Here is a 21,349-nt window from a genome sequence, read left to right as displayed (position 1 = left end):
AGACATCTTTATATGCGCTAGATACCCAGTCGATGTCTTTCATGACTCAATTTAGTTACAGTTCTAGTTGAAATACATGAATAAATATATAGACATGAAGAATATCAGTAAAAGGTTTCTGTGTTCTATCAGAAACACACATATTTTCTTATTATCATTATTCACATTTAGATAAACATCAGACAATTATTCAAAGTCAAATCCATTGCACACGCACACACACACACGCGCGCTCAGATGAGGCAAACTCAAGATAAGCCCCACACGCATGAAACATAATAAGGCCACGTTAACGCATCACTGCTTGCACTCATTTATCTGCAAAAGCGCACACATTCACTCGAGTGTGTATCGTTCAGGTGCACTGATAAAGCTAACTGGCTTACTGGAGCGGCATGTTAAATGTATCACGCTCAGAGCAGATACGCTATGCGTAATTCAAATCAACAGATTTAGGGCGTGTGAACTGGTGAGATAGCGCTTCAAAATAATCTTTAAATGACGCCAGGGTTGTATGTGTTATTTAATAAACATCCAAACAAATGTGACAAAAATACCCAGTTTATAGTGCAGTCCCAGCTGTGGGTGAAACATATCTACACTTGCTTAACCAGAGACAAACATGTTTCTGAATAAGGCGAAAATCACACTTTCCATTAAATATTGAATGTGCCTTTTATCTTGTCTGGGAGGAAGGCTGAAAATGAATTCTCATTTCTGATTGGCCACTGAGTTCAAGCGCTTTAGTGGCTCTACTTAATGATCGTTAGATGGTACAATTTGTACCAGACCGCGCACCAGCGTCCTAACATGTATAATTAACTACATATCCATTATTAACACAGTTTTCAATCCAACATTTCACCTTTTTGATTGAAGTTTTTCGTTATCCAAAGGATGCCAGATTAGACGACATGGGTCAAACCAGGGGTGCTCAATACGTCGATCGCGATCGACCAGTCGATCGCAAAGGTAGTATTGGTAGATCGCATGGCATTAAAAAAATAGATGCCAGCCTATCATCCATCCCGTCACTTGATTGATACAGGGAAGCCAGTCAGATGACATCAGATTTTTTCTGACGCTTAGGTCGCTGCGCATGCGCAAACAGCGGCGCGAAGTGTAGTAAAACTGACAAGCTAGTCAGCGAGTTAACTCCAATTTTTAGCTCTCGGTTTTTTCTCTTAAACCTGGCCGTCAGCAGCTACTGTCCGGACTATGCATCCCTGGCTGATTCAATTCAGTGCAAGTCATCAGAGTAAACTCAGGTAATGACAAAAAATTTACATAGTTAATTGTGTTGTGAAATATTGGATATTGCGGTTATGCATGTATATACATTGTAGATATAAAGAATCCTCAATATATTTATAAATAAGTATATGTTTTGGATTTTTGTAGTGGGTAGATCATTTTGACTTGGTCATTTTATAAGTAGCTCACATGCGGAAAAAGTGTGAGCACCCCTGGGTCAAACTGTTGTTTCTGGATGTACTCTACAAATTAAACACAACTAATTTGTGACTCTACCGGAAATCAGAGGTAATTGATCGCCAGTTCAGCTTCTTTAATGTTAACGCAGATAAAGGAGCAGCACCTTGCTTGCATGCATTTTTCATGAACGTGTGAAGGAGGAAAGTTGTTAAGAGATACCTCTTTAGAAGAATTTCCATCCACTATAAGCACAGATCGACATGTTTAATACACACTAAAATATAGATGATCTAACCCAGAAACAAAACGCTGCAGGGGACTTGTTAGTTCATGCCAACATGTGCACACAGAATACACAAACAGGGAGAGAACACTTACACAAATACACACCAACACCTACACGAAGCCACGTGGCCTGCAGTGGGAACTATGTTGGGATGCACACGTGTATTCAAACACAAACACGTACTGCCTTCCTCCCACACACACACACACACACACACACACACACACACACACACACACACACACACACACACACACACACACACACACACACACTTGAAGTTGAAGCCTCCTACATACAAAAAACCACACACTTAGGTGGATAAGAGAGAAGATTACTTAATGAATAGGGTTTCAAATAGGACTGCACAAAGATAGCAATTATCATCAATCTTCCATTTAGTGCTCAAAAATAATGCCTTGAAATATTTTGTTTTGTTCAAATCTGTGTGTGTGTGTGTGTGTGTGTGTGTGTGTGTGTGTGTGTGTGTGTGTGTGTGTGTGTGTGTGTGTGTGTGTGTGTCTGAAACCCAACAAATGCTCATGATTTTTGTTGAACAATTTGAGCAATTAATCTGATTAATTGAACTAATTGCCTCAGCTCGACTGTAAATAAGTAAGCATGTGTATTCACAGGTGTTCTGCCCTCTTCCTCCTGCTCATCGTCATTTAGTAGTGCACTAGTACTTATATAACACTTTTCAAACCAGTTTCCATGCCACATTCACACAGCACTTTATTCTGAACACTGTGTATATCTATTACAAACACACCAGCGTATGCACTGGGGAGCATGTCTACATGCAGACCAGGGGACCAGGGATTGAACCACTAACCTTCACATTAGTAGAACCTGCTCCAGACCTAAAACCAAAACCAATATGAACCACTAAAGCGTTCTTTACAGCCCCTCCTCTGCTCGTCTTTATCATCATATTTATTATAACCAGCAGAAAACCGCACTTACCAACAATAATTTTTAGTTTATAATAGTTATTCAAAGTAATGACAGCAAGAAGCCAAAAGAACTAAACCACTCTGACACTGTGTGTTTGAATGCGATAGTGACCACACACATACACAAATCCACAACTACTTCAACTTTTTAGGCAGTCAATGCCTAAAAAGTTCTTAGATATGGATAAACATGCATGCATATAATGGTTTAACGCAGAAAGAAAAAAGAATTTGCATACAACAGCATGTTAAAAGCCTTACCATGGTATAGTCCTTCCATTTAATATCGAGAAGAGAAGAGAAGAGAAGAGAAGAGAAGAGAAGAGAAGAGAAGAGAAGAGAAGAGAAGAGAAGAGAAGAGATCCAATCTTCCTCTAAAGGACAGCTAAATTGGGAAAAGCCCCAGCTTCTGTGGTCTTTGGGCTAGCGCTGTGCTAGCCAGCTAACTCTGTAATGATGGATAATGCCGACTTAAGCTCACAGCCTCCGCCTCCCCCCTCTACTACAAACCTCTACTACACTGACACACACAGATACACAGCAAGCAGCATGAGGAGTGGGACTCGAGTGGAGGGAAGAACCAAAGGAGGGAGGGAAAGCGGAGCAGTAGGCAGCCTATGGATGTGAAAGGGGGGAGGGAGAAGGAAGAGAGAAAAGAAGGAAGGAGGAGGAGACGTGGGTGTCTTTGTCCCCAGGAGAGTGAAGGAGGGGGAGAGAGGGAACCAGATGTACAGGAGATAGAGGCAAAACAAGTGAGGTGGGAAAGACATAAGAAATGATGTAATAACTGCAAGACGACATGAACAAAAAAAGGGAGTAAAATGAGAGAAAACCGTGCAGAAATATCAATAAGAACAAACTGAAAAAAGATAATTGCTAAAAGACACAGCTGAGAATGACATAAGAGAAATGAAAATGAATGTGTGTGCATTGCTTTCCCTTTGGCTATTCTGCCTGTCACACACATGCCCCCCCCTGTGGTGTTACTCAATTAGTCATAATGTAGTGTTTTCAACTCGACACCGTCCCGCAGAAATCATCCATCTTTGGAGCAGAAAAAAAAAGAGACACGGGGACTTGCAGTCAGTTGTTCCACCGACTTTACACACTTAATCCAATTATACTGTAATAAACTTCCACGCAGAGACATAGAGGAGTATGAAGCCACCTCCTCATCCAAATGGGCTTAAACCAACTGATTACTTCATAAATCAAACTGGCATAATAGCAAAGGAGAACAAACACTAATATGTTAAATGGGATATTAAAGTTTTGCGATTATAAGTTGAAAAGATGCGCTTATTTTTTTGGTAGTTCTTTGAGATTTTCTATCAGGTTATTTGTATCCTGACATCACTGATCCTACGTTGCCCTTACGCCCAAAAACATGGACAAGAGACATGCGGGATTGTGTTTAAACTTTGATATAGTACGCGTCTGCAAAAACCTGCGCTCACATATTTGTTGGCACTCGCAAACCCTCACAGATCTTGGCAAACGATAAAATTTTAATCATGTGGAGCAGAAAGTGTAATTGAGGCTTTAGGCTTTACAACTAATAATCATGGAAATCTGCCTTAATTTTAAGATTTTACGCATTTGCACTTGATTTCCTGCCAGATACGCAGCGTGATGAAGCACCCCAAAACATCAGAATCAATAATAAGAATGTCAAGTGCTATAATCAAACAGTCACGCTTGCAATAGTCTGCTGTCTCAGGTCATGCCATTTATTTCCAGACTCAAAGACAGATTGCTTGAAGTTAAACTACTCAGGGCTATAAAGGATGTCAAGCTTAGTAAGTTTGTGCAAGCATGAACATCAGAAGTGAAGCAGAAATCTGGTCCCTGGAACTTCTCTATATATGGCTGTTTTCCAAGTGCCATGAAATCAAAAGAGATTATCACTGATCCTTAATATTAAATCCACTATGTCACAGTATATTGTCACACTGGACACTCAGCAAAGTCTATGAACCGTGGCAGAGTCAAGCTCTCACACACGCACGCACACAAAATCAAGCAAACAGGCGGGCAGACAACACGAGAGTTGCTCAGGAGTAAAGCAGATTAATGGGCCACTGGATTAGTGGGCCAAGATGTCACACAAAGACACACACAGCCCTGCTCTGACTCTCATTTAGAAGGTGGCTCTAAGCTCGGTCCTTACATCTTTCTGGCTTGCTCAGTGCAGGCATCCTTTCTTTGAGAGGAGGTGTGCTAACATCACCCTCTAGTGGCAATGCATTTTCAAATAACCTGTAATACAAACAGATACACGCCTCGACATTAAAACCACCTGACCGTGATAGGTGTCAAAGTAACAACCATAAAAATGTCAGGACCTGATATTTCCACCCAATATATTGGCCAAGGGATCGTCTTTTCTTTGCCGTGCTCTCTCTCACCAAGGCATCCAACATTTCCGCAGCCATCCACGTAAAAATAAAACACGGGTTCTAACAGGGTTCCACTGCCACTGTGGTTCCACTTTTCCAAAATAACAAACAACAACAAAGGAAGCTCAATCTTCAATAGAAAGATAAGCAACAGACAACAAAACGGCCTCTCACGGTTTGGATAAATGTTAGTGTGACTGATGTGTTACAGATTTTATCGTGCAGGCGTAACACATAACTGCAAGATACTAGAGTTTTAAAAAGCCCAGCGCGTTATCTTTCCAGTTATATAGTTTCAAACTATAATATGGAGGCTACTTGTTGTAGGCTGTTTTTACTCTAGTTCGGCTCATAACTAGCTAGCCTTTATGGTGTGGTCTACCTAAACTGCTGACACAACGCATTAATTTGTCCTGTGTGTAAAAGTTCAGGCAATTAAAATGTTTTCATTAAATCGCAAGTTGTTATTTGATGAAGTGAGTAGACTGTAGATGTTATCCAATACATAATGCTATTCAGCTAACTGTGGCAGTACTCACATGTTGGCATTTCAGGCTTCAACTTTCTCACCTCTCATGTATTTTATATTTTTATATTATGAATTATTTCGTTTACTGAATTTATGGGTTTGCATCATGTGTTTGGAACTATATTTTAGATTTGTTGCTTTGCTTGTAGTCCATGTGCTGAAATGTTACGAGAACTTTTTAAGATCCAATGCAACTGTCAGCCACTCGAAACATGTTTAATGCTTAAAATTATATATTCACACCAATTTAAATTTTTTAAAATGTAAAAAAATTTCAGTAGAATTATTTCTTTTGAAATCTATTAATTATAAATGACCAGTCATAGCCCACCTGCAGTACCTTAATGTCCCACTAGGGGCATGAAGCTCACAATTTGAGAACCACTACTCGTGTTTTTTCCCTGCTTATTTTACCCTCTGGGTTTATAAGTGATGAAATGACCTCCTATTTAATGTCAACAGTCAAAACCCGTCAAATACATGTCTCACCTCCAAATTTTTCCATATGATGACATAAAAGGAGCAGCTTTAGTGGTCTAATAAAGCGTGTTTTGTAGCCATTAAATGTCTATGATGCTGGATTTTATTCAGCAAAATGATCCCATCTGCTACAAGAAGAAAAAAAGGCTTTCCAAGTATTTTGTGCAATGCTACTGCTGATATAATGACAAAAACATTTTTCCAGACAAAGAAAGAGGGAGAGGCAGACAGCCTCCAAACAAGTCTTCAATGAACCTTTGTTACCGGAGTGCGCCTGCTGGTGACTAATCTCACAGACAGACACATATACATTGACCCACAAGCAGACATTGTGGGATCACACCCACATCTGACCTCAGCCACACTAATTTATGGTAGCATACCAGCCTCTGAGTGTGATGTCATACCTATGGCTTTCATCCAGGTGTTTCTTTGCTCATCATTGTGTGTTTCCCCTTATAATCCACCACATGACTGTGTTTTTTTTTTATGTTTGTGTGTGGCTGTGCACGGATCTAGTGAACAAATGAGATCATATGATTGGCCAAACAGACACTGAAGACTGCTTTGGTCCTGTTCTCAGTGCATGTGTGGCTTTCACTGTAAAGGAAACTGAAGTTCTTGAGCTTACTTGAGCTTTAGGGATGTTGTTATGCATGTGTCAATATGAAGAGGAAAGCAAAGGGAGAATCATTTAAAAATAATAACCACACTACAGCAAACATGTCTTGTAACACACACGATGAAGACATTATTTAATTGTTTAGCCATCTCATGCACATGCATTCTCTTAGCCAAAAATCAGACATAAAAAAGTTTAAAAATATTCATTACATCTGGATCTGTTAGTATTTAGGGCTTTTCCTGGATAGAAAACAAATGTTTTAGCCTGGGACCCAAAGAGAACCTCCAGCACTGTGATACAGATACAGCACTGTGCAAAAGTCTAGAGCCACCCCTCATTTCTTTATATTTTTACGTCTAAGCAGACATCTAGTAGGCTTTCTTAGAGGTTTTTTTTTTGTTGTTGTTGTTTTTTAAGGTGGATTTGAAGAATAGCTCTCCGGGATTTCTGAAATTATTTCAATTTTTTCCCTTTGGACATTGGATGCTGATTTTTTAGTCCAGTCCGTGTACCTGATCATTTTCAGAGGAATGCTTTTTTGTTTGTTTTTTTGTTATGCCACCAACAATTCAAGATTAACAAAGGTTACTGGCTCAAAGGATAAACTATTTTTGGGCACTTTGTTACTAACACCCCCAAAACACATCATTTGTTCCCATTTCTTTAGTTGATTCTATGAAAAATGCCAATTATTCCACAGTTTGTCAGACATGAAAATTGTATTTTTGCACAAATGAAGGGCTAAAAATTGCCTAAGAGAGTTGAAGAATAAAGGTGGCCATCTGAAGATTACCATTTACAGTGAGTGCACTGCTCATCAGGAAACAACACACTTGTTTGGGACCTTCACGTTCGCTTTCTAGAGAATTTTGAGACACTCTGCATGCCAGTATACTTAAAGACGGTTTCTGATGTTTAAACCAAACAGGTTTTTGTTTCCTTCCTGTAGACATAGCCACATTAGCTGTTCTCCCTGTTTCCAGTCAATATGGTAATCCAAACCGCTTGCCAGAAATCCCATTTGTATTTAAAACGGCAGAGATGAGTATTATTAGTATTGATTTTCTCATGTAACTATCGACAACATTTGCTTGAACGAAGAGGAAGTGGCGTCTGAAACATATCCCGAGATACCAGAGCAACGAACAACTGGACAAATAAACCCACACAGCAGGAGGTAAGAGGAACCCACCAAGGTGAAGATAAACATCCTGCATATGAAGGTAAAAGAAGATATTTTGGTTGATGTTTAGTAGAAAAAAGGTCACGTTTTCTGCATTTATGCACAAACACAGAAAATGTTCTGTCTTCTCCACCCAGCTTTCTCCTCCTCCCACATCTTTTCTCTCCATCTATATGACAAAGCCCAACAATTACTTCTTTCTCTCTCCCCCCTCTGACTCACTGCAGTGTAATTACACTGTTCGCTCAAACACCACACATACGCACACCAAGTGGGAGAGGGGCAACTGATTCACAATATCTGTGGTTTTAATTGTTATTTTCAACACTTCAGTTACAGCTCAGAGGAAAATTAACGGAATGTGAGAACAGTTATTAGTTTTTCTCGAGTCGTTTTGGTTCAACTGTGCACACACAGGCACACAAATACACACACATACACTCGCATCTCTACGCCAGAGGGAATCACTGCATTTCAGTTCCATTCATCACTAGCTGACATGCTGCACCAGTGACCTGCATGACCGAAGGTACCTCACTCCAAGTGTGTATGTATGTGTGTGTGTGAGACTGTCCTTGTGTGTGCATGCCCCAAGGAGGGGCAAGTCATTAACTATGATGTCATTTCCTGCCATTGTAGTAAGTTTCAGCTGCAGCAAGCAAACTACACTTGGAGTGCAGTGCAAACGTAGACATTGAGATTCAGCTCTGTCAATAAACCGGTTCACTTGTACTGTGTAACATACACAATGTTTTTTTATAATGGAGCATCCACACAAGAAATGACTAGTAGCAAACAGACAACATTTGATGTCAATGACATTCAGTTATGTGTAGTAGCCAGCAGCAAAGCAAAGGGGAAGGATCCCGCATTAAACTTCTCTAAATTTTTAGAAGAGCCATTATAAGCAATTACAAATGGCAGTGACGCTGACAGACACAGGAGCAGTCGTTAGCTACATTAGGATATCCACTAGTCACCAACTACTAGCTATAAAGTGACGCACAGCGAGAACATTTTTTAGATGTGGACGGTGCTAAACATTTCTAAAACTCAGTCCAGATGACAATAAAACTGTCCACGGTCTTATGTTGTGGCTCCCTGTTTAAGTGTTGCCATGTCACGATCTGTTCACAGGATGCTTTGCTGAAGAATATGTGACAGCAGTCGTTTTCACACATGACTCCTGGAAAATGTCAAGGCAGGACACTGTTTGAAGCGCTCCTCTCTCACATGTAAGACACAACAGAAGACAGTTCTCACTACTGAAAATATGCATGTTCTTATTGGGGGCAAAGCTGATTCGATAGAGCACGCAGATAGCAGGGCACTGGACGCCCAATCAGTACCTTGAATGACTATTATGCTTAATTTATGCCACTGCGGTTGTGTACATTGTGTACAAAGATTTAAAAAATAAAATAAAATACAGAACGCCAAGCACAGACTGTGGCTACAGTTGACACTTCATTGTTTTTAACACTCGCCATCATGTGACAATAAACACTCTCTGTAGGTAGACAGGGAGTTCGAGGCTGCCCATGGATGCTTCCACCGCTGCACCCTAATTTCCCCCGATTACCTGCACTACCAAAGAAAACAGCCACATTCAGACACCAGAGAGATGCTATGTTTGGGAGCAGATAGGTTAAATACTATTTAATGATACCTTTGGCTGTTTCGGACATTGGCATTCTCATATCAACCTCTGTCAGAGAATTTGTAGAAAGGTTCAGGGCCACAGTATCTGTTAGCTGTTGGGGCTGATTTTCATAAGAAAATACCCACAGTCTTAAACAGATGGAATAATCCATCAATGGGGGGGCAGGGATAGCTCAGTAGGTAAAGTGGTCGCCCCATGATCGGAAGGTCGGCGGTTCGAATCCACTTAACGGCTACCCTGAGGTACCCCTGAGCAAGGTACCGTCCCTACACACTGCTCCCCGGGCGCCTGCTTAGTGGGCTGCCCACTGCTTCACTGAGTGAATGGGTCAAATGCAGAGAAAAACAAGTAATTTCCCCATGGGGATCAATAAAGTATCCATTATTATTATTAATCAAGGCACTATTCCAACATCTGCTTCCTTAAGATCAGTATTCACAAATTTATTTTAAAAAAAAATTCCTCAACTTCATAGTATTGTGTTTTAATAACTAAAGAAACCCAGAACAATAGGGGAAATAATTAATCTTATAAGCAGACTGATGAGGAAAACATGACCAGAAATCAGTCACATCATAGCCACTAGCCAATAGTTGTTAACAGTGATTATATGAGTGTGTAAATCTGCGCAGGCAGAGGTTTACACGCTCACACTCTGCTAAGACAATACACAAACCCATCCACATGCCTTCACATGTAGGTGGAAGAAGGTGTCATCTGGGCATTATAAGCTTAGCAAACATACATTTTTAACCATGAGAATGTCCACACACTTTTCTCAAACCCAACTTTTTAAGGGACTACAGAGACATTTCTAACTGACAAACCCAAGACAATTATCTGCATTTTCTTGAGCAATCTCAATCACGATCAAAGCAAAAAGCAACCCACAAACAAGGACGCACAACGACACACACATCAACACCAGCTGGAGTCTGAGTGGTTCTCCTGCTTCTGAGAGGAGGAGGGCGTTTTCCTTTGAGCTCCTGAGGGACACAGCATGCTTTAGGATGTACAGTAAGTGCTCTTAGTGTGTGTGTGTGGAGGGGTGTGGGGTCTGCTTCCTGAATGCAGCCAATCCACAAGTAAAGGGAATGACTGTTCTTTTCGTCTCCTGTGCAAACACTCCACACACACACACACACACACACACACACACACACACACACACACACACACACACACACACACACACACACACACACACACACACTTATTTTCCTTCACAGCTAAAACCACATGCAGGATGCAAGGGAATAAGTTCAGCGAGAAGACAGAAGCTGAATTTACAGATTTGGGACACTTAAACACACACTTTTTCTTCTTTTTTTTTTTTTCTCTTTCCTGAGGTGAGCTTGCAAATAGGAATCGTTGATTTGCGCAGGTTGTGTGGAAAAGGAGTTTAGACCTGCCACAGCTGCATATATTTACACAGCAGGTACAATGCAGCCAATCATTGGGAGGAAAACAAGAAAAAAAGAGGGCCACCCTGTCTGCTAGGAAAACAGTACAACTTATTCAAAAAGGACCAAACCAAGCAATGAAACAAGCACAGTTGCCAACGCCCCCGTTCTGCTCAGATTACTTCATTAAGTCTTACTGATTCCTCGTGACACAAGCACACTCTCATTCAGGAACTCTGCATACCTCAACATGCACAATGTGTGTCTGCAATGACTGCTATCGCTTATGAGTCGCACCACGTACTGCAATTTAAAAGACGCGAGACCGACAGCTTTGTTACCGTCTTGTCTGCCTGTTTTTGCAGTCGGCCTAGACTAAAACAGATTTTAGTGCAACACAAAGACGGTATGAAGAACCTTTTCAAAACTCAGTACACACCCCACCACAACTAAAAAGAGTGCACAAACCTTGCAGGAGAGGAAAAGACAGTACAGCTCTCTGCAATGTGGTACACTGCTGCTGTAAGGTCTCTGAGTGTAGTCAAGTGTTTCTATAAATACAGGCCTCCTGCACTGCGCCGCAATTTACACACACAGAAACACACACACACCACTGCCACGCCTGTATTAGCCTGCTGTAGACCAGGCTGTAGAAGGTTCAGACCAGAAAAGGTGCAGCCATTTATTGGACTCTGTAAAAGTAAATTCATTCATTTCAATAAAAACAAGAAAAAAACTGAAAGCAGTAACTTTTTAACAGCAGTCAAAGGTATAAATGCTGAGAGCCAACCTAAAGTGCCATATCAAGGAATTTCCCAGAGCCAGAGGAGGTTCAACATGTCAGATATTTTGAGAAAAACAACGTTGTTTTCCACTCGTTTCACATACTGAGTGTAATGACATGTTTCTACTTGAGATAATGGATTTGGTCTTATGATGCCAAATTAGTAGACAGCAGCTAGACTCTATCGCCGCATGGCTCAAGCAAGCATGACTGGAAAGAATTTTAATGTAATCAAATCGGACCGCTTTCACATCTGACCCACTCGCGTGTTATCTGCCTCCCAAATATCCACAAAAACTGATTGTGGTAGATACCGATTTCCAGCTTAAGACCACTATTCAAGTGGTTAAGCACTTAGGTCATGGTGAGGGAGCTGAATGAATGCAGCTGGAGTCTAAGTGAATACAAGCCCACTGGGTGGATAAGCTGCTTGGCAAAGAGGTCTCATTCACAATCAAACCTGAGGAAAATTTATTTAACAGCCAATTGCAGATGATATTATGAACTAAATGTGCATCTGACAAGCTTTAAAACTATGCTGTTGCGGTGTAGGAGGTAGTGCCTGAAGGATGTCGTCCCGGCAACGACTTTTATCTCATCAGAAGAGCCATTATTCAAATACCAGGAATGCACAATGTGAATAAGTAAATCAGTTTGTCAGTAAAAGAGGACAGAAATGAATTTAAAGAATCAAAATATTCAATAATTAAGAAATAAAACAAAAGTATTTGTAATGTAACTGCAATTTAGAGCCCTGGATCTTATTAGTACACAATTCAGAGCTTCAGATTGAAAAATATTCATATGCAGGACTGCACGCTTATTAGTATACTGTTGGTTTAAAGCTTGAGTGGCCTCAGGATACTTTAATTCATTAGCATTTTCTTGCATGTGAAATATGAAGGATTGGCAAGCTCAGCACTGCAGCTCTTTCACACTTGGGAACATAAAGAACGGAGTATGCTGCTTTTGAGGGGATTCACTTGCATTTGACAGTTTGTCCAACTTTACACTGACTGCTTATGCCCCTATTATATATACACATAGCGTCCATATATAATGACTGTTCATAACATAGGGACAAAATTAATCTTCGTGAATTTTCCATGGATTTAACTGGTTATTTCTTCATGAACTCTCTGAGAAGTCCCCAGAAGCCCAAAAAAGGTTACAAGTCAATACAATGCTCTCAAATATCTTATTTTCTCTGATTAACAACCATCAAAACTATCACTTTTCCATTTAAAGCTACATAAAGTTAAAAGAAAACGAGGAAATCCCATATGTAAGATAAAAATAAGACAACTTGGCACTTAGATTGAGGGGAAAGCCTGAAACTGTTTATCAAAAAAATGTCATTCAGTAAAGTAATCAATGAATGGCTGTATATTCCTGCATAGCTCTTGGCCTTCTGCCCCTGTTATGCTGCATTAGCTTATTGGTTAAAAGGGGAAAAACGAATTGCAGTCGTGTCACATCAGATCTTAAATCTTATAAAAAACGTGTGGCCAATAAACACTGAGAAAAACTTACTATTATGAATTTCTCCACTCTTACAGGAGGAAACGAAACATAAGTGCTCTTTTAAGGTGGAAAGTATGTGAGTTCAGTTAAGTTCGGTCAATCAAGGTAAAGCAGCAGCTGAATCCGGGAGAATGAGGACAAACAAATGCGTAAAGTACTTCTGGAGATAAATGTAGGTTAATCCGGTTCAACTATTTACCGTAACTTACACTCTACATTCACTCCATGTGACCGAGGCGACGAGTTTGGTGGCAGTAGGTCACATTTATTTTCCAACTTAGCGAAAGGTAAACTATGTCCTAGTTACGGTGCCCTAAAGCTAAGCTAACTTATCCGGTACTTCCCAAATAATAAGTGAGTAAATTAGTCCAAATACTTGGGGCAGGGAAACAGCTAGCGCCAGCCAGAACTGAACAGTAACCCAACTGCATCTCCCGTAATATCTTTTAGCTGTTGAAATAATCCCCCCAAAACACAACATCACTCACGCTGACTTGTTCCAGGTGACGTCCGAGAGGTTTGAGTTGATTTTACCGGCGACAGAAGCTGTGCAGGGTCGGTAAATATTCCGTTATTTTCACTTGTAGAGCTGGAAGGACTTTCAGATAGCGTTTTTTTTTTCGCTCCTGACCGTTTCCCCCTTCTCGCTCTCCCTCTCGTCGCCTGTTCCTGCTTCCCCTCTCCACATCCAGCATTCCAATATGGCTGCTTCTGGGAGAGAAAAAGAGAAAGAGGGGGGAGAGTGAGAGGAGGAAAAGCCTGCCCGCAGGCACACAAAACACAAACCAGCAACTCATGAATGAATGAATGTGTAGATACTTAAAATCTTACAAATGTAGCCGCTTTGTTGTATCCAGGTTTAGAACATTTAGCGCGTCCCTTAACTTAATTGCGTAGTAACTCGTAGTAACAATGTAACAAATTCCACTTTGGATGTCCTACACTTAAAAAACTGTACTAATGACAAAAACATCAGAATGTAAATGTAAATGTTAATAAGCCCCTATGAAAGCAGAAGTTTTGGCAGTTTGTTGGTCTGTGTGTATAAACTATCAGCATTGATATTATAGAAGCGACTATTGGCGCTCATCAGTCTGGGAAGGGTTATAATGCCATTTGAAGTCAACAACTTTCCGTCACAGACAGATGATGACCTGATCCAAGATCAGTATAAGATAACATCAATATAAACATCAAAGTAAATAACATCAATATTGAGTTGTGAGTTTAGCGCAGGTACTCTTCTAAAGTCCATGAAAATAATGCAGTTGAAAATTAGTACAGCACATCCCCTTTAAGGTAGCAAATGTCATTATCATTATAAAGAATGGGCCCTTCCACATGTACATGCATTTGTGCTAATGTAGATAGCCAGTAGATAAGGTTCCCTAAACAGCACCCACTTTACATAATAATGCAGTATTTCCACAGACACCTCAAAACCAACAACTAACTCCTGTGAAAGAATGCCAAGCAGGGTATTTGAGACCATTTGTTTGAGAAAGACAAACAACAACAACAACAAAAAACCCTTGGTGCAGGAATACAAGAACAATATAAACCAGACTAGTCAGCCCCCCTTTAAACTCCGAGACTAGAGACTTTTGTAAACTGTGACTTACAGTGAAATCTACAGCTGATGTGGAGGAATCTGGAGCCTTTTTTTCCTCGGAGATCTGGGCTATAATCCCGGTGCCCACCTTGCCTCTGCAATAGGTGTTGGCTGTTGACTGTATACGCATGTGTCTGTTTGGCAAATAATACAGTGTCAGGGCCTGCTGATTCATTAATCAAACCTAACAAGGTTTGGCCCATTAGTCTTTCTTATACCAGTACTTCACTAATGAATTTACAGTGTGCGTCTTGCTTTTATACACAGGGTCACACACGACATCTGCTGGTCAGTGATTGTTATTACACTTTATTTTGGATTTTATATAGGTTTTAAATTTCAGTACAGTATATTTAGCTTTAATTGATATTTCATGTCTGGATATCAAATGCATTATTATTATATGTTTTATGTTCTCTCGCTTGTGGTTTACAGTGACTTCTGGATCTGATAGGGGAAACAGTTGTTGTTTCTATGGCCATAAAAGGGAATCTATGATTGAAAGGTGGTCCAATACGGACGATTCACGTAAAATAAACCACGGAGCTCTAAAGTGGAATGAATAGAGGTTCTGGTAATTCCATATAATAGTAAGCGCTCTTTATGTATGCAAGTAATTCAGAAAGCTTCTTGTTATGTGAAATGAACGACCGACGAGGTGGCACATTGAGAAAAAATACGCAAGGTATTTACACACCTGAGCCTTGTTTCATTTTTGCTTTGCTAAATGTAGAATTTGTACTTTGCTCATATGAAAGCCGTCTCTCCGCCGTTACTGATTTACAGTGTGTGATAATATTTGCTTCAAAAGCGTGTGCCGTGACCCGGATTCGAACCGGGGTTGCTGCGGCCACAACGCAGAGTACTAACTACTATACGATCACGGCTGGCCACCCAAGACGGTTGATTGTAGGAATGGTGTGACATATAGTGAGGCATCGTCACCCCGACATTAAAAAGAAGTTTAGGAGTCGTTTTACACCCTTCAAACTGAAGTGTGCGGTTTAGGGTCCAGATGAACAGAATCAACTTTTGAAGAGTTTCGGGTGGAAGTTCATTAGTGTGTAACTTGCTTTCATGGTCCAATGGATTGTAAACGTGTTTTGGTTTGTGATTTATCTTTTCTTTCTTTATTTCTATTATGAATTTAACAAAGATGTTCCTTAAATTTCCTCAAGAAAACGCCTATTGATTATGGATAAAATGCCGTGACCCGGATTCGAACCGGGGTTGCTGCGGCCACAACGCAGAGTACTAACCACTATACGATCACGGCGCGCCACCTCTGAAGGTAACGAGTAACTGTCACCGCAGTGTTCAGAACCTGAAACTTTATTTCTGGAACGCATCTTGACGTATCTCACTGCTTTGTCATCTCGAATCTCTACAAGTTTGGCTCAAAACTTTGTTGCCATGTGTCATTGCTACAGAAAGTTCTGTAGCTGTAAAGATAAATTCACGTTTGCAAGTTCAGTGGTAAAACAAACAAACAAACAAACAAAACCCAACAATAAATATTTTTTTGACAAGCAGGTGATTGCATGGCATACAACGATGCAGGTCTGTTGCTCTGTCTCGAGTTTGGGGTGTGTTAGCATACGTGCGTCATGGATAACAACCACAAGACTGTTTCCAATAATTACCTTTATCTCTCCGGTGGGCTCACCGGTCAGACTCACAGGCCCTTTCGCCGTTTTAAGTTCTGCTTTCATTTTCAGTTTCTGTTTTTTACAGATAAATAGCGACTCTTTGACACGAAGGAAAAGCATCGTCAATGAGCAAGTGAGAAAGTTGGGACTTCACTGTCAAGGTTTACATTCACATATATCTAACACAATTGCCTAAATGCTTAGATAAATGGTGGATTTAATTTTTAAAATAGCATTCAAAATGCCACGTGGCCTCACAATTGGAGTCAAGTACTGGTCTAAGATACGTGATGAAGAGGCCTCTTCTACATGAAAATGGGGAGGAGATCAGTGCAGCCCAGTTCCTCTGTTAGATGGTCATGTCTATACTTGGGTCATAATGAATGCACTTGCCTGGAAAGCACTTTGTGTGGACTTCTGTGGTTTTAAATGTGCTTAAAAAAATTGGACCTTTCAGCACTACCTACTTATGCCACCAGAGTGCTCCAGACACGCATTATGGAAATCACTATTCCTACACTGTAAGAAAAATCCATAAAAGTACAGTAATCTACTGTATAAATGTGAAGGAATTTTCCGTATTAGTCATTTACAGGTGTTTTTCTGTATTTCTCAACTATTCCAATGCACTGTGGGAAAAAGAACCCCAAAAGGAGGGAAAATTAAGAGCAAGAGCAGCAATTAGACTTGTTTCAGGCTTCATCTAGATTTTGGACTCTGGAGTTGGAGAAACTGCCTTCAAATTTCTGTGGTAAGTATTAAAACTCATGTTTTCTTTTATTAAAATAATGTTTTTCAAAATACTCTGCGTTTTTATTTAGAAAGAATTTTTAATTTATTTGTTAGCTGGTTTCTGCTGTCTCCAGACAAGTCAAGAATAATTGGCTGACTCATTTTTAAAAAAATTATTATTTAGGTTTAACATGACTCAAGCTTTCCATTTTAGTTAATGTTAAAATAATTTTTACTGTGACACCACCTTTTTTGCCCTTCAGTGGCTGGACCAGTTTTCATAAATATTATAGTTAGCTGTCTGCGTCTCTCTGGGTATCCGATTGTTAAGTGATGACATGACGAATCCTACTTCCGGGCCTAAAGTAGTCTGGTTTAATATGGCTTTTGTGTTGTTAACATGTTTAATGTTTTGTATTTTCTTCTATTTAATCTCAAAAAGCTTCTAAAACAGTCAGGGATCACTGTTGACCTCCCTCGGCTTTTATTACTGCTAATCATTTATTTAAGCTCAGTTTTTAAAACCTTAGGATGTAACTACAGCCCAGCCCATGCAGCAGTATATGAATGACTAACCTCGTATTGTGGATGGATTATCTCAGTTGTTCTCCTGGCTGAAGTTTGGTCCTTTTACAGCATCCTGCCATGCGATTACATTTGTTCCTGACCAACGAGAACACTCACGTTAACTTTTATCAGTGGGAAAAAAGTTAGCTTGTTTATATTATGCTAACATAGCTGTGTCGCTAGCGGTCACGTAGCACATTCCATTCCATTGTTTTCATTCAAATTCTGTTGTTTTCATTCAAATCCCATTGTTTTCATTCTATTTCCATTGTTTTCATTCAAATTCCATTGTTTTCATTCAAATTCTGTTCTGTTATTCTAATTCCGTTGTTTTCCGTTGTTTTGATTCAAACTCTGTTCTGTACATTCTAATTCCGTTGTTTTCATTCAAATTCTGTTGTTTTCATTTAAATTCCGTTGTTTTCATTCAAATTCCATTGTTTTCATTCAATTTCCATTGTTTTCATTCAAATTCTGTTCTTTTCATTCTATTTCCATTGTTTTCATTCAAATTCCATTGTTTTCATTCAAATTCTGTTCTGTTATTCTAATTCCGTTGTTTTCCGTTGTTTTGATTCAAACTCTGTTCTGTACATTCTAATTCCGTTGTTTTCATTCAAATTCCGTTGTTTTCATTCAATTTCCATTGTTTTGATTCAAATTCTGTTGTTTGTTTTAATGTGGAAAAAGTGGTTGGGACAGATGTTCAAACAGAAGTGACACGCGGCTGCAGTTACAGTCTGTATTATGCGTTTGTTCTTCATATGATTCTGATGTGTGAACGATGCGCACATTTATGCACGTGGCACAGTAAAAGCATCTGTATTAACACAGAGACATCTGGCGTTCTGACGGTAAATAATGTCTGCTGTTCTTTTGCGCATCGTACAGGTCACTGTTCAAGTATATATAGTGGAGTGAGACAACTGCAAGATACAGACTGCAACTGACAGCATAATCCAGCGTGCCAGCCGTGATCGTATAGTGGTTAGTACTCTGCGTTGTGGCCGCAGCAACCCCGGTTCGAATCCGGGTCACGGCAGTGTGGTTGTGATTGCAGAGCAAGTAATTGTAGCAGGTCAGCGTGAATGATTACAGGCATGTTTTTTCATTGTTGGTACTGGATTGCCCAATCAAATTTCTTAACATAACCAGCTTTTCCTTACCTTACCTGTTCGCTCATCAACCAGTTTTTTTTTTTCATTTTTACAACAGAGTTTAAACTTCCATTGTTTTCATTCAAATTCTGTTTTGTTCATTCTAATTCTGTTTTGTTCATTCTAATTCCGTTGTTTTCATTGAAATTCCGTTGTTTTCATTCAAATGCTTTTGTTTTCATTCTAATTCTACTCTTTTTATTCCAATTCCATTGTTTGTTCTCAAATTCTGTTGTTTTCATTCAAATTCCATTGTTTTCATTCTATTTCCATTGTTTTCATTCAAATTCTGTTCTTTTCATTCTATTTCCATTGTTTTCATTCAAATTCCATTGTTTTCATTCAAATTCTGTTCTGTTATTCTAATTCCGTTGTTTTCCGTTGTTTTGATTCAAATTCTGTTGTTTTCATTCAAATTCCGTTGTTTTCATTCAAATTCCGTTGTTTTCATTCAATTTCCATTGTTTTGATTCAAATTCTGTTGTTTGTTTTAATGTGGAAAAAGTGGTTGGGACAGATGTTCAAACAGAAGCGACACGCGGCTGCAGTTACAGTCTGTATTATGCGTTTGTTCTTCATATGATTCTGATGTGTGAACGATGCGCACGATTATGCGCGTGGCACAGTAAAAGCATCTGCATTAACACAGAGACATCTGGCGTTCTGACGGTAAATAATATCTGCTGTTCGCATCGTACAGGTTACTGTTCAAGTATATATAGTGGAGTGAGACAACTGCAAGATACAGACTGCAACTGACAGCATAATCCAGCGTGCCAGCCGTGATCGTATAGTGGTTAGTACTCTGCGTTGTGGCCGCAGCAACCCCGGTTCGAATCCGGGTCACGGCAGTGTGGTTGTGATTGCAGAGCAAGTAATTGTAGCAGGTCAGCGTGAATGATTACAGACATGTTTTTTCATTGTTGGTACTGGATTGCCCAATCAAATTTCTTAACATAACCAGCTTTTCCTTACCTTACCTGTGAACTCATCAACCAGTTTTTTTTTTTCATTTTTACAACAGAGTTTAAACTTCCGTTGTTTTCATTCAAATTCTGTTGTTTTCATTCAAATTCTGTTGTTTTCATTCAAATTCTGTTGTTTTCATTCAAATTCTGTTTTGTTCATTCTAATTCCGTTGTTTTCATTCAAATTCCATTGTTTTCATTCAAATTCTGTTGTTTTCATTCAAATTCCGTTGTTTTCATTCAAATTCTGTTGTTTTCATTCAAATTCTGTTGTTTTCATTCAAATTCCATTGTTTTCATTCAAATTCCATTGTTTTCATTCAAATTCTGTTGTTTGTTTTAATGTGGAAAAAGTGGTTGGGACAGATGTTCAAACAGAAGCGACACGCGGCTGCAGTTACAGTCTGTATTATGCGTTTGTTCTTCATATGAATCTGATGTGTGAACAATGCGCACGATTATGCGCGTGGCACAGTAAAAGCATCTGCATTAACACAGAGACATCTGGCGTTCTGACGGTAAATAATGTCTGCTGTTCTTTTGCGCATCGTACAGGTCACTGTTCAAGTATATATAGTGGAGTGAGACAACTGCAAGATACAGACTGCAACTGACAGCATGACCTAGCGTGCCAGCCGTGATCGTATAGTGGTTAGTACTCTGCGTTGTGGCCGCAGCAACCCCGGTTCGAATCCGGGTCACGGCAGTGTGGTTGTGATTGCACAGCAAGTAATTGTAGCAGGTCAGCGTGAATGATTACAGGCATGTTTTTTCATTGTTGGTACTGGATTGCCCAATCAAATTTCTTAACATAACCAGCTTTTCCTTACCTTACCTGTTCGCTCATCAACCAGTTTTTTTTTTTCATTTTTACAACAGAGTTTAAACTTCCATTGTTTTCATTCAAATTCTGTTTTGTTCATTCTAATTCCGTTGTTTTCATTGAAATTCCGTTGTTTTCATTCAAATGCTTTTGTTTTCATTCTAATTCTACTCTTTTTATTCCAATTCCATTGTTTGTTCTCAAATTCTGTTGTTTTCATTCAAATTCCATTGTTTTCATTCTATTTCCATTGTTTTCATTCAAATTCTGTTCTGTTATTCTAATTCCGTTGTTTTCCGTTGTTTTGATTCAAACTCTGTTCTGTACATTCTAATTCCGTTGTTTTCATTCAAATTCCGTTGTTTTCATTCAATTTCCATTGTTTTGATTCAAATTCTGTTGTTTGTTTTAATGTGGAAAAAGTGGTTGGGACAGATGTTCAAACAGAAGCGACACGCGGCTGCAGTTACAGTCTGTATTATGCGTTTGTTCTTCATATGATTCTGATGTGTGAACGATGCGCACATTTATGCACGTGGCACAGTAAAAGCATCTGCATTAACACAGAGACATCT

At 39.5% G+C, this 21,349-nt stretch overlaps 1 protein-coding gene and 4 non-coding genes across 9 annotated transcripts in view; 3 read left to right on the top strand and 2 right to left on the bottom strand.

The window, feature by feature from the left end:
- Positions 1-13,977, bottom strand: part of ptk2aa (protein tyrosine kinase 2aa) — an 85,118-nt gene extending 71,141 nt beyond the window's left edge. For 4 of the 5 annotated variants that reach the window (XM_085396730.1, XM_085396732.1, XM_085396731.1 and 1 more), the window contains exon 1: positions 13,755-13,977. Coding sequence is in view for 1 of the 5 variants with exons in the window: in XM_085396735.1 (XP_085252861.1) it covers positions 2,938-2,956 (19 nt within the window). In the remaining 4 variants the exon portion in view is untranslated. Of the gene's footprint in view, positions 1-2,937; positions 3,208-13,754 lie in introns of those variants that run through there. The other variant, XM_085396735.1, reaches the window with a different exon arrangement.
- Positions 13,978-16,082: 2,105 nt separating this feature from the next.
- trnah-gug (transfer RNA histidin (anticodon GUG)) lies at positions 16,083-16,154 on the bottom strand. The gene has a single exon. It is a non-coding gene; the product is annotated as a tRNA-His (tRNA).
- A 2,642-nt stretch (positions 16,155-18,796) lies between these two features.
- On the top strand, positions 18,797-18,868 carry trnah-gug (transfer RNA histidin (anticodon GUG)). Its single transcript has one exon. It is a non-coding gene; the product is annotated as a tRNA-His (tRNA).
- Positions 18,869-19,762: 894 nt separating this feature from the next.
- On the top strand, positions 19,763-19,834 carry trnah-gug (transfer RNA histidin (anticodon GUG)). The gene has a single exon. It is a non-coding gene; the product is annotated as a tRNA-His (tRNA).
- A 751-nt stretch (positions 19,835-20,585) lies between these two features.
- trnah-gug (transfer RNA histidin (anticodon GUG)) lies at positions 20,586-20,657 on the top strand. The gene has a single exon. It is a non-coding gene; the product is annotated as a tRNA-His (tRNA).
- The last annotated feature ends 692 nt before the right edge of the window (positions 20,658-21,349 follow it).

The sequence above is a fragment of the Rhamphochromis longiceps genome, linkage group LG22 (assembly GCF_057381845.1).
Source record: "Rhamphochromis longiceps isolate RC_006_pf linkage group LG22, R_longiceps_female_GT1.1, whole genome shotgun sequence".
Taxonomy (NCBI): Eukaryota; Metazoa; Chordata; class Actinopteri; order Cichliformes; family Cichlidae; genus Rhamphochromis; species Rhamphochromis longiceps.
This window is presented reverse-complemented; position numbering and strand designations above follow the sequence as displayed.